This window comes from Physeter macrocephalus, chromosome 11 (genome assembly GCF_002837175.3).
Source record: "Physeter macrocephalus isolate SW-GA chromosome 11, ASM283717v5, whole genome shotgun sequence".
Classification (NCBI taxonomy): Eukaryota; Metazoa; Chordata; class Mammalia; order Artiodactyla; family Physeteridae; genus Physeter; species Physeter macrocephalus.
The window spans coordinates 115,075,807-115,088,826 of NC_041224.1; the positions used below are offsets into that span (position 1 = coordinate 115,075,807).

General features: G+C 36.8%; 1 protein-coding gene across 12 annotated transcripts in view; it reads left to right on the forward strand.

Annotated features, from left to right (window-relative positions):
* NUBPL (NUBP iron-sulfur cluster assembly factor, mitochondrial) overlaps window positions 1-13,020 on the forward strand; it is a 402,628-nt gene that overhangs the window by 172,558 nt on the left and 217,050 nt on the right. For all 12 annotated transcript variants that reach the window (XR_008618647.1, XR_008618646.1, XR_008618649.1 and 9 more), the window contains exon 7: window positions 12,875-12,968. Coding sequence is in view for 4 of the 12 variants with exons in the window: in XM_055088378.1 (XP_054944353.1) it covers window positions 12,875-12,968 (94 nt within the window). In the remaining 8 variants the exon portion in view is untranslated. The remainder of the gene's footprint in view (window positions 1-12,874; window positions 12,969-13,020) is intronic.

Sequence of the window (13,020 nt, forward strand, 5' to 3'; positions counted from 1 at the left end):
ACTGGAGGCAGGGATATGTTAGGGAGAATTAGGGCACAAGTTCTATTTATTTACAGGTTTGGGGGGTAATTTTTGTTTGAGAAGGGTATGATGATACTTAAGTAATATTAGTTTTCCAGTTTTATAGACAGCAAACTGCGGTCCAGAAAGATAACTTTCATCAAGATTATAGGTGATATACTAATTGGTTTATTGTCCTCCTATCCCCGTTTCATAGGGACAGGAGCTTCAGGCATCTTGTTCATTGCTGTATTCCCGGTGTCTAGAACAGCGCGTGGCACATGTAAATGTTGGTATTAATTTCTAAGTTAGGGTTAAACTCTATAATGATGATTCTGTGTATCTACTTATTTATATTCTGGTTTTAGGCATGCATATTAATGTGTGATCTGAAATATTAAGATGAATATGAAGATACCTGTTGAGGAAAGAACAACTTCTAGATATAGTACCACATTCACTTGTTCATCAGGGTACAAGATTATTGTGAACAAGCCTGCATATAATGACCTGTGTGCATAAATGAGAATGGAGAAACAGCTGCTCATTTAATGGTCTTTTAATGAGATGCATAAACTTCAGTCTGGTTTCCTGTTTCTTTGCAATTTAGTGATTTCAGGTTTCTTAGATGTCTTTTGGGTACTTCTGAAGTAATTATGTAGTTTAGGAAGTCGGAAAGTGCTGAAGTTGTTGAGATGAGAATTAGATTGTTTTACGTGTTTTTTTCCCCCCTCTATCCTCAAACCTACTTCCAATCTATATCTGTATCACCTTCATCTCTATTCTTTCTCCATCCTTAATCCTTCTCAAAATCCTTTGTTAAACGTAGTTGTAGCTAAAAGCTGCTGCATTTTTTAGTTTTCGCTAGGAAAAGTCACTTATGACAGTACATTTATTGTTTTTTCTTCAGCTTGTAGGTGGCAGGTCTACTTAACAGGAGCAAGATACAGGTCACTAAAATGTAGAAATTTAATTAATATATTCAAACAACAGATGTTACTTCTTTTCTGCTCACTTCCTAGCCCTTATTTTTAGTCATTTACATCTTTTAAATTGTACTTTGACCCAGTGTTTTCATGCTTAATTTTACTGGTGAGAAATTTCCCTTTAATTTGCAAAAAGCCACTTAACTCAGCTTATGACATCTAAACATATGGAAAATATATTTTTAAATTATTTGTTCATGTCATTTTGGAATGTGGTTACCTCAGAAATAGACAAATATTTTCCTAGCACCTGGTTAGAAGAGTAGACATGATAGGCTTATTGAGAGAAATTTTAATTTTGACTTGCATGATATGACAAGCTTTTCTTTAAAGTAACTTTTTTCAATACAATACTACTATTTAATTATTTAATGCTTTTTAGAAAATCCGTGATTTCATTTCCTCTTCAGAAAGAAACCTCTATAAATCAGACAAAGTTATTTTTATTATCCATATTTTGCAGAGGCAAATCATTGGCATATCATTTGATTTTGGAGTTTTAGTTCTTTATCTGTAAAATAAGGACATTGGACAAGATAATCTCTAGAGTCCCTCCTAGCTCTAAAATTCTCTGTTTATAACCATCGTAAGATGAGGAAACAGAGGCATAAAAAAGTTAAGCAGCTTGGGTAAGTTCAAACAATGAATTAATAATAAAACCTTGATATGTGACTTTCTGACTGACCTATTTATTGACACTTTCACACAACCATTATGCCTGAAACTGAAACTGCTGATTTCTTTCTTTCCTTACAGAAAACATATCAGTTAAAAAAAATTATGCTACAAATATAATCCTTTTTATTTTTCTAAAAGCTCAAATATATTTCTGTAGTCTCAAGTTAAATTCTTGTGATTTAGTAAGTGCTTATTCATATTTTTAAAAGGAGGATGTCTTACAAATAGCGGTTCACATAGCAACAAAAGACAAATCAGAAAACAAAGCATATCTTAAGTTATGAAGTATGAGTAATAAAGTAAGTCAAAAGTAAACCAATTTCACGTATAGCAAAAGAAAAAAATAGAAAAGATTCTTGTGACAATTTTCTTCCATCCTTTTATTTTATATTATTATTACTATTATTGTACAAATTATCCCACAATTTGTATCTGAATGTGTGATAAGCATTGGAATGATTCGAGCTTTCTTTTGTTGGTTGAGTATATCTCAGTCATGAGTGTTTTGTATTAGCTGGAAAATTGGATTAGATCTCTCGACCTTTAAAGGTTTGTGATTGAGTCCCTTCCCCACTCAACTCAGTGGTGGTTCCCTCAACAACTTTTCAGGAATGCATCTATTTTGTAAATTATGACATTTTATATAGATATAACACATTAATTCCTAGATGAGCCAGAATGAGGTATTTTAGGATGGCAGAGTAGATTGTAGTTCAAAACAAATTTAGATTTGAGTTCTTTGTAAATTTAAGCTAAATTTTCCATAAGAAATATGATCGTTCCATGAAATAAATGTGTTAAATATACCAATTTGCTTTTAGCTTTCTTGTTTTAATATAAAGTGCTCCCTTTAAAAAAAAATAGCTTGTTTTGTCATTTTGGTGCTTTTGATAAGAATACTTTCTATTTACATTTTTCTGTAAGCAAATCTCTCACAGATGTTTTTCAAGTTACATAAATAGGTCATGGTCACATTTTCTTTTTTTAAGTAGTTGGAAGGAAACTTAGTGATCATCTAATCTAAAACACTTTAACAGATGAGAAAATTGAGGACCAAAGAGGTTAATTGGCTGACCCATGGTAATCTAGCTAATTAGTGATAAAAATGATTGGAATTTAGGTATGCCAATTTTCCACACTAGAATTCTTCTGTTTGATTAGTAGATATCTGGACTCTTATCTGTACCCAGCTAGATTCATAGTCTTGATTTTTACCAAACTACTCCTTTCCAGTGCTGTTTTTTTTTAAATCATAGTGATTAATATCTGAATCAGAATTTGAAATCTGAAAGCTGCATTATAATAGCTCGTACTTAAAATGTAACTGAATATGGAGCTACAGATTTTCTCACAGTTGGTTTTCTATTTGATGTGAGTTATATCTTTAAATTTTTAGAATAAAAATAGACAGTGGGTAGAATGATGGTTATTGACTTAAAACTAGAATTTAGTGGTGGATTATTGAAAGATAAAATATTCTTTAACAGCACAAAGTCAACATTTCCCTGGTTACAAGACTGTGCTTTAATATATAAAAGACTCTTAAAGGATCATGTAAGGAAAGAATATTGTGATATACCATAAAAAAATGCTCAGAAATAGAAGAAACATCATTATAATTAACCAGGAAAATGGGGGGAATAAAAGGAAACAAATGATTCTTCTATTTCTTACTTATATTATCTAAGTAAATAATTTTCTGTGGGTCTGTATAGTGTGTACTTTATATATCTATTTTATCATACTCTGAAAAAGTGTTGTAGTAAAGATCATTTGTTCTTTTTTTAAAAAATATTTATTTATTTATTTGGCTGTGCTGGGTCTTAGTTGCAGCATGTGGGATCTTCTTTGCGGCATGTGGGATCTATTAGTTGTGGCATGCGGGATCTAGTTCCCTGACCAGGGATCGAACCTGGGCCCCCTGTATTTGGAGCGTGGAATCTTAACCACTGGACCACCAGGGAAGTCCCGTAAAGCTCATTTGTTCTTGGGGTTGTGGTAGCAGAAGTCTTCAGGGGCTTGGAGAATAGTGACGCTGCACCCAATTCTCTGGGAGACTTGGGAGCATGCCTTGAGTCACACAGACCAGGATTTATATCCCAACTCCATCACTCACCATCAGCCTGACCTTGGGCAATTTTCTTAACTTCTCTAATCCTGAATATTCTTATCTCTGTAAAATAAGACATTATAATGCCCATTAAACAATGTTACGTAAATATATCTACCCTATAATAGGCTCTCATTAACTATTCATTTCCATTTGCACTCCTTTACCTGTTACCTGTAGACCCTTCCCCTCACCTCTTCCCTATTCACTAGCCAGTTCGACCTGGTGGCCCGTAAGACTCAAATGTAGGACTCCAGATCACAGGTAACTAGAGCTAAAGAAATAAGCTCAACTGGGACAGATCATCTCTAGAATGCAGTACTACATTGGGTAGACTGCTCTGCTGGAACATAGTGTCCCTCAAGTTCAGTAACATCTTTAAGAACCATCAAAACCATTGGACAATGACTAGGAATCCTCTGTGGGGTTCCATGCAGCTTCTATGGCAGCTACCATCCTGCTCCTTCAGGACCTTGAATCCTCCCAAGTACAATATTTTTTCTAAGGATTTTTTTAAAAAGAGTATTATGGTTTTATAGTTTTCCTAATTAAAGGGAGTACCACACATCTAAATATATTTTATAAACTGTCCCAGATTAGGTTAATAAAGTGATTTGTTACTCCTACTTAAAAAAAAATTTTTGAAGCTTCAGCCTTTAGGTATATAGGGAGAGTTTTTATTTTCTAATTTCTTTCAGTAATTTTTAAAAATAAAAATATCATGATTCTCAGGCAAGTTTGTAATATTTTAGGCCTTTTTGGTAGCAGTCCTATATCCTTCACTAACATCTCCTTCCTAGGTGATGAACATCTGTGGCCTAAAGCAAGACTCTGGAGAATTTAGAGAGATGTTCTCATAATTAACTGAAATATTGTTACTTTTGTGATAACATCATTATTTTTATATTGTGAAGTTTTACTGTTTCAGTTGTACTATGGATTTACATGGGACGTCTGTGGGCTAGCCTGGGAATTGGATAATCTTTTAAACATTATTTTAGAAACTAGGTACCAAAGATTGACCCATATATCAACTTTTGGGTAAGAAGTCCTCTGTGAATTGATGCTATCTCCAGGTTGTCAGGGTCAGTCTTGCTCTATATCTGCTAGAACAATTAAGGAAATGTGAGATGATGATAAAGGGAAAGATAAAGAGTAAAGTTTCTCTTCCTTTCTTTCTCAAAACATTACTGCTATCACATGGGTTGGTAGTGCCTTTGGAGGGATTTAGTCAAGAAGTTTTCCACCCCCACCCCCTTTTCCTACGGAAAGGAAGAAAATTTTTTTTTTTAATAAATCTGTTTATTTGTTTTTATTTATTTTTGGCTGTGTTGGGTCTTCGTTGCCACACGCGGGCTTTCTGTAGTTGCGGCGAGCGGGGGCTACTCTTCATTGCTGTGCGCGGGCTCCAGGCGCGCGGGCTTCAGTAGTTGTGGCTTGCGGGCTCTAGAGCACAAGCTCAGTAGTTGTGGCGCACGGGCTTAGTTGCTCCATGGCACGTGGGATCTTCCCAGAACAGGGCTCGAGCCCTGCATTGGCAGGTGTATTCTTAACCACTGTGCCACCGGAGAAATCCCAGAGAGGAAGAAAGTAGAAAATGGATTAGAGAACGTTCATCTGAAAAAAAATGAAAATATTAGGGAAGAACTTTTAGATCATTGTTGTAACTTAAATAATGTGTTTTCATCTTATAACTGGGTCAGCTGTTATCAAAATAGTCTCAAGGATAAGTTCATTATATTTTGTTGTGTCATTTATTTCCACAAGCCAGTAGGCCATCAACTCAAGTAGAAATTTTTTTGTTATTCAGATTTTTATTGTGGTATTTATATTTAAATAATTTCACCTTTATAGCAATTTTCTTCTTGCAACCAAAATAAAATATTGCATGATTTTATGAATAAGTCACTGGGCAGAGGACAAAATATGGTTCAGACTTAACCCTATTTTGTGTTCTATTTTAGATTTATATTTTATATAAAAGGTACCTCACATGGCAAAAAATTTAATTTTAGTAGTATAATAAAATTTTAAGGAGCAATCCAAAAATGGGCAGAAGACCTAAATAGACATTTCTCCAAAGAAGATATACAGATTGCCAACCAACACATGAAAGAATGCTCAACATCACTAATTATTAGAGAAATGCAAATCAAAACTACAATGAGGTATCACCTCACACTGGTCAGAATGGCCATCATCAAAATATCTACAAACAATAAATGCTGGAGAGGGTGTGGAGAAAAGGGAAAACTCTTACATTGCACTGTTGGTGGGAATGTGAATTGATACAGCCACTATGGAGAAAAGTATGGAGGTTCCTTAAAAAACTAAAAATAGAACTACCCTATGACCCAGCAATCCCACTACTGGGCATATACCCTGAGAAGACCATAATTCAAAAAGAGTCATGTACCACAATGTTCATTGCAGCTCTATTTAGCTCTGTTTACAAGAGCCAGGACATAGAAGCAACCTAAGTGTCCATCGACAGATGAATGGATAAAGAAGATGTGGCACATATATACAATGGAATATTACTCAGCCATAAGAGGAAATGAAATTGAGTTATTTGTAGTGAGGTGGATGGACCTAGAGTCTGTCATACAGAGTGAAGTAAGTCAGAAAGAGAAAGACAAATACCGTATGCTAACACATATATATGGAATCTATAAAAAAAAAAGATTATGAAGATCCTAGGGACAGGACAGGAATAAAGATGCAGACGTAGAGAATGGACTTGAGGATGCGGGGAGGGGGAATGGTAAGCTGGGACGAAGTGAGAGAGTGGCATGGACATATATACACTACCAAATGCAAAATAGATAGCTAGTGGGAAGCAGCTGCATAGCACAGGGAGATCAGCTCGGTGCTTTGTGACCACCTAGAGGGTTGGGATAGGGAGGGTGGGAGGGAGACGCAAGAGGGAGGAACTATGGGGATATATGTATATGTATAGCTGATTCACTTTGTTATAAAGCAGAAACTAACACACCATCGTAAAACAATTATACTCCAATAAAGAAGTTTAAAAAAAAAAGAAAAAAAAATTGTAAGGAGCAACTTGACTCAGAATCAGTCAGTGGTTATTGATTGAACACTGAACTCTGGTTTATTAGAGAGGGGATTGACTGTGGAAAGGGAGTCTGGAGATGTGTAAAGAATGGGTTCTTCTGTCAGGAAGCTTACACTGAAGTTGGGGAGATAATTTTGTATAAAAATAATTACCCTAGAATTCTTAGAGCTTGAAGACCCATTCAAACCTTCGAAATTAGTTGAATCAAAAATCCTAGGAGCTTGGTAATTTGCCTGACATATTTGTCCACGGGCCTGAGACAAGGTTAGCTGCATCTCCTATGCCAGTAGTGGCATGGTTTCATGTCTGGGATTCTGAGCAAAGCACAGGTACACTGTTCTATTTGCTATTAGGGTTGAAACATGCCTAACAGTGGTTGGAGAACCAGGAAATCAGGGACAGGTAGCAGGACTTAGGTACAGGATAGAAGTAGCAACAGATACAGACCAGACCAGACAGACAGAATCAGACATCAGGACACTACCTTGAGATCTACTAATTATGAGTCAAGTAGGCATAAGAGTCAAAACCAACTATTCAGTGACTAATTAAGAGCAGACAGGAAGGAAAGAGGCAATGTCTGGCTCAGCCCAACTTCCTTTAAGAATTTGCCCTCTCACTGATGGAATATTCTAAGCATTATATGAATGGGCTGCCGGGACACAGCCCACTTTTAAATTAGTCAGTCTAGATTTTGTCTCATTTCTCCTGCTTCGTGATTCCTCTTTTCATTCTTAAGTTACCTTTTTCTTGCCCTCAGGAGTCTTGACCACCACTTTGGCTCCAGCAGGTTATAGCTCTGCCTCTCTTTCTTGGCAGTGATTTTCCTCCCTGATTTGACAGGGGTCCAGGGCCCACCCCTGCTGATATTGTTTTCACCTGGCTCACATTGGCCTTGCTAGCAGACCTGGGATAGCTGGGACACTCTGCCTTTGCTTTGGAAAAGCATATGTTGACCCTGTGGTACTTAAACATGGCCTGCGTAGTGCTGATGATGGAGTCTGTTACCCTGGAGGCTGACTGTGGTACACTGCTCCCGCCAGCTGAAAAGCCAAAAATGGAATGCATCTATGGGCCCTTTCTTTTCAACACTTACAACTCAGCCACTTCACACTTGTGCTCCTGGCATCTTCTGGCGCAAGGCCTGATAGCTGCTGCTTTGGTCAGCTTCTTAATAGAAGTATCCATGGAAGAAAGTGGTCTACCTTCTTTACCCATTCATAGCACCACACTCTTCATAACTGTTGTCCTGATGTCTTCATAACCTTATCTGTCCAAATATAAGACACACTTTTATCTCCCAGTCATTCCTCAGAAAAGAGGAATTGCCTTTATTTGAGTTTTTGAGTTACCCTCAGATTATCAGGCATTATTCTGAATATAAAATACAAAGTATTGTTTGGACAAGACATACTGGCCTAAAATTACCCCAGTCAGTGCTAGTTTGGAATATTTTCCCTGTGTAAGGTTGGCAAGAAAGAAATAAAAATAATTTAACAGAGATTTAGTAATTATTTTTTTTTATAAATTTACTTATTTATTTATGGCTGCGTTGGGTCTTTGTTACTGTGCGTGGGCTTTTTCTAGTTGCGCCGAGTGGGGGCTACTCTTTGTTGCGGTGCACAGGCTTCTCTTGTTGTGGAGCATGGGCTCTAGGTGCATGGACTTCAGTAGTTGTGGCACGTGGGCTCAGTAGTTGTGGCTCGCGGGCTCTAGAGCACAGGCTCAGTAGTTGTGGCACACAGGCTTAGTTGCTCTGTGGCATGTGGGATCTTCCAGGACCAGGGCTCGAACCCGTTTCCCCTGCATTGGCAGGCAGATTCTTAACCACTGTGCCACCAAGGAAGTCCCAGTAATTATTTCTGATAGCATAAACTTCAAGTGTTGGTTGTCTTAATAAACAAAGAGAAAGAGCAGTAAAAAAAAAAAAAGCAATACCACAGGTTGTGCTGTTATAGCAATTACAAATGCATATTTATAGGACACATGAAAATACAGCTGTTCTAATGTTATCTGAATGGCTTTGGACAAAAGCTCAGTGACTACATTATATCAATATTTGATTCCAGAAGTCCTGTATCTCAAACACTTTAGAGGGGAATAAAGGTTATGTACTACTGTGTAAAAGAGGTATCTTGCACAAAGCCTCCGTTGGCAGACTCAGGTCTGAATGCTGCCCCTAATCTGTACCTCATCCCATCCTTCACAACTGCCCTGACCACTGGATTTTATTTTATTTTTTTACTCTCCCATTATGCTGTTTATATCCCCCTTTAGATATAATGCACATATTTGATTTCCTGGCTGCACTGCTGAATTCTCTGCTGCAGCACTACCTCTTTATCCACAGGGCATCTCTGAACTACCTTGGTAACTCCACTTCTAGCCTGATTCAGTCTGTTCTGCTGGGATCCTTTGAGTTTGGAGCCTGAGAGGGAGCCAAGAAGGTTTTACTAGAGGTGGGGTTACCTTGAGGCTAATGAAGCTTAAGTTCAGGGTTCCACACTGTCATGGGCTCCTAAGAGATGCTGAGAGTTGTAGAGTGTTCTCAGTGGAGAGAGGAAGCTGGTTGCAGTAAGGAAGCATTTCTATGTAAGCATTTCTGTTGTTCAAGAGACCTCAGAGAAAGGAAACTTGAATCTCTAAGGCTCCAGCATTTTATGATGATTTCTTGTACATTCTAAATAAATATTTACTTTTGTACCAAATTTTGCATTCCTAACTGCATTCTGATTCTTAGAGAAGACCACCCAAATTGTATATGTTTCAGGCCACACAAAATCTGGATCGGTCACTTGGTTTTACTAAATGAGATACCTGGGTGTTTTGCTAGTACTTATTTCTCTACATTTAGTAATAAATAATTTATATGCGTAAACAAACACTGAGTAGAATCTAGAGAATCCCTAAATCATTCTAAAATCAATGCTTTGGTGATTATTTTGTAAGAGAACTGGAACTTCCTGGCAGCCAGTATATTTCAGTATTAATATTAGTGAATGCTCTAAAACTGGAACTCAGATACTGACTTCAGTTCAAATCTGCAAGCCTTTGTGAAATGCCTACTATGTGAGATGAAGGTGTCGGTCCAGGTGTTTTTTCTTTTTTCCCCAGAAAGTTTGAATTCAGTTTGAGTCATTTGAAATTAATTGCCTTAACAGTGATATATTTTTAGTTCCTTGGAACCATAATAGCAGTTCTCTTTAAAGAAATAAGAAGTTGGAGCCAATATGATAAATATGATTAAAGGCTAAGGAACAACAATGATAAATTGTTGGCACCAGTCATTTGATGTCCTCTGAAACAAAGAGACTTGTCAGTCTGCCAGTACTAGGAGTTTCAGTGCAGAGGATATAAAATGAAAAGTATCCTTTATCTTTTTTTGTAAATAGTTTCATAGATGATGGTCATGGGTAACTTAGGGGTAACTATTTTTCAAACCAAGAAACCCTATATTGAAAACGAACTACTTCATGTTCATCATTTCATCATTCTCTTAAAATGTGTCATTAAATCAGTGTCAAGTACTTGTGTTTGAGAAATACTATAGAATTCCTAAAAGACATGTCAGTATATAATGACATATACTGATAAATGTGTTGAAGAAGGACACATTCAGAGAAGGAAAGAGACTGATGGTTGGGGGAGTGCTATTTTAGAAAGGCTGTACTGCCTTCCTAGCTATTCCTTGAATGCGCCAAGCATATCCCCATCTCAGGTCCTTTGCACTTGCTACTGCTTCTGCCTGGAATGCTTTCCGAAAATTGCATCAGTTATTTTTCTCACTTCACTCCAGGCTCTGACCACCCTGTCGAAAGTAGCATCTTCTACCACTCTATTCCTTTTCCCTCTTCTTCATGTGTTCCTCACCATCGGACCTTGGGAACTGAAGAGACTCAAAGAAATTCTTTGATAAATCCTTAGCTGTCTGAACTCTTGCTACTTGCCCTCTGAAATTCAGGAATTGAAGATTTTAAAACTATCTCTCTCTTTTTTTTTAAATTTTATTTTTTGGCCATGCCATGTGGCATGTGAGATCTTAGTTCCCCCACCAGGGATTGAACCCGTGCCCCCTGTGTTGGAAGCACGGAGTCTTAACCACTGGACCACCAGGGAAGTCCCTTAAAACTGTCTCTTGCTATTTGATCTGGATATATCCAAATCAGGAACCAAGTAATTTTGTATTGTAAGGGATACTTGTTTTCTTTGTAGCACTTGTCTTTGATTTGCTTGTCTTTCTGCCTGTTTATCTACCTGTCTTCCTCACTAAAACGTTAGTTGCCTGGTGGCTGGGACTTTGTTTTTTTCACTGCTCTATCTTCATCACCTGGAACAGTGCCTGGCATCAATTATCAGTAAATATGTGTTGAATAAATGTGTTAATACATGAATGAATCCATCTGACCCAATATCATCTAAATTTTAATTTAAAAAATATGAGATTATATGAAAAAGGCTTATTTCACATTATTAAGTTTTAAGAAGCAGGATATGGGATTATATACACAGTATGATTTACATTTACATTTAAAAATTTTTGGATCTTTGCATGTGTTTATTTATTCATTCATTCCTTGAAAGAAAACTTATTGAGCATCTCCTATGTATCCATTCTTTGTTACGTATTCTAAGTCATCTACAGTTTCATGAGAAGACTGATACTGAAATAACAGTAAATGAATGCCATCTTTCCCCTTGCACTGCTCTTCAGCTCTGTTGATCTTTCAGTTTCTCTAACTTCTTTGCATAGGTTATATCATTATGTGCTTAATATCTGTCTCCCTCTGTATTGTAAATTCTGTGAGGCTAGGGACCATGATACCATTTAATTATCAATACCTAGCTCAATGCCTAATATATAGTAGGTACTCAATAAACATTTGTTGGGTGAATGAATGAATGAACGAACGATTAGAAGAATTGTTCCTACATAGTAGGAACACCATATCTAATCTTAAATGGAAGTTATGGGAAGTAAATTTCAAGCTACGATCTAAAGAATGAGGAGGAATTATCAAGTGAAGAAGACCAGGCAGAGGTTCTGAAGCTAAAACTTAGATTTTATCCTAAAAGCAATAGAAGAGTTTTAAGCAAAAAAGTAGCACTATCAAACCAATTTTCACTGGTGTTAGGAACACACTGTATGGGCAGTGCTAGACCAGAGAGATTGGTTGGGAGACTTTAGTGATAGATGCCTGTGCCCTATGTTTTGTTCTCGGCCATGCAGAAAGAGAGACGTGGATACATTTGAGAGATTTTTAGAAGGCATAATCAGTAACTGGGGATAGCGAGGGAAAGGGAACAGTTAAGTATTATCCCAAGCCTTTGCCTTAGGTAACTAAGAGGATCCTAGAGCCTTTCACTGAAACTGGGGACTCAGAAGGAAGAACGACTTGAGGAGAAAAGAGCCTGAGGTACCCTTGAGCCCTATCTAATTGAGGCTGAGCATTAAGGACTTGGTTAAACAGCTGAATTTTCTAGATATAGATACTTAGAAAAGTGCCTGAAAAGAAATAATCAAAATGTTAATTTGGAACTCTAGTTATATTTCTAAAATTTTCTTATTAAGTTTTGGTTTTCATTATTAATGTGTTTTATGAAGGAAAAATAATAAACTTTAAAAAATTATATTAAGAACTGCTATAGGAAACACTGTACCAAAACCCACAAAGGACAAAAAGCTAAGACCTCCTTAGGTAAAATACAGGCTATTTTCAGTGAAAATAAATGAGTGGTCCTGAATAGAAGTCCATTGTGCAAGTGGTTCGCCATTATGGTATGTGTGTGTTTTGTGGTGTCATTTGAAAATTTAACCTTATCAGTCAGAAAAGGTCTGCTAGAGGCAAAGATTGTTTCTTATTCATCCATTTGTCAGCCCTCAGCACAGTCCCTGGCATTTACTAATGGCTCAAGTGAAAGCTATTATTTTAGCTTTGTTATTAATTCATTTATTTTTGTTTATATCACTATTCACCACATTTGTTTATACAGTGATGATGTTATTTGTGTCATTTTGGTTTTTAGGTAGATTGGGGTCAACTGGACTATTTAGTTGTTGACATGCCGCCAGGAACTGGAGATGTACAGTTATCAGTCTCACAGAATATTCCTATTTCAGGTAACTCTTTTTTTTTTTTTTTGGTAGTAAAATTGCTTCACAGTGTTGTGTT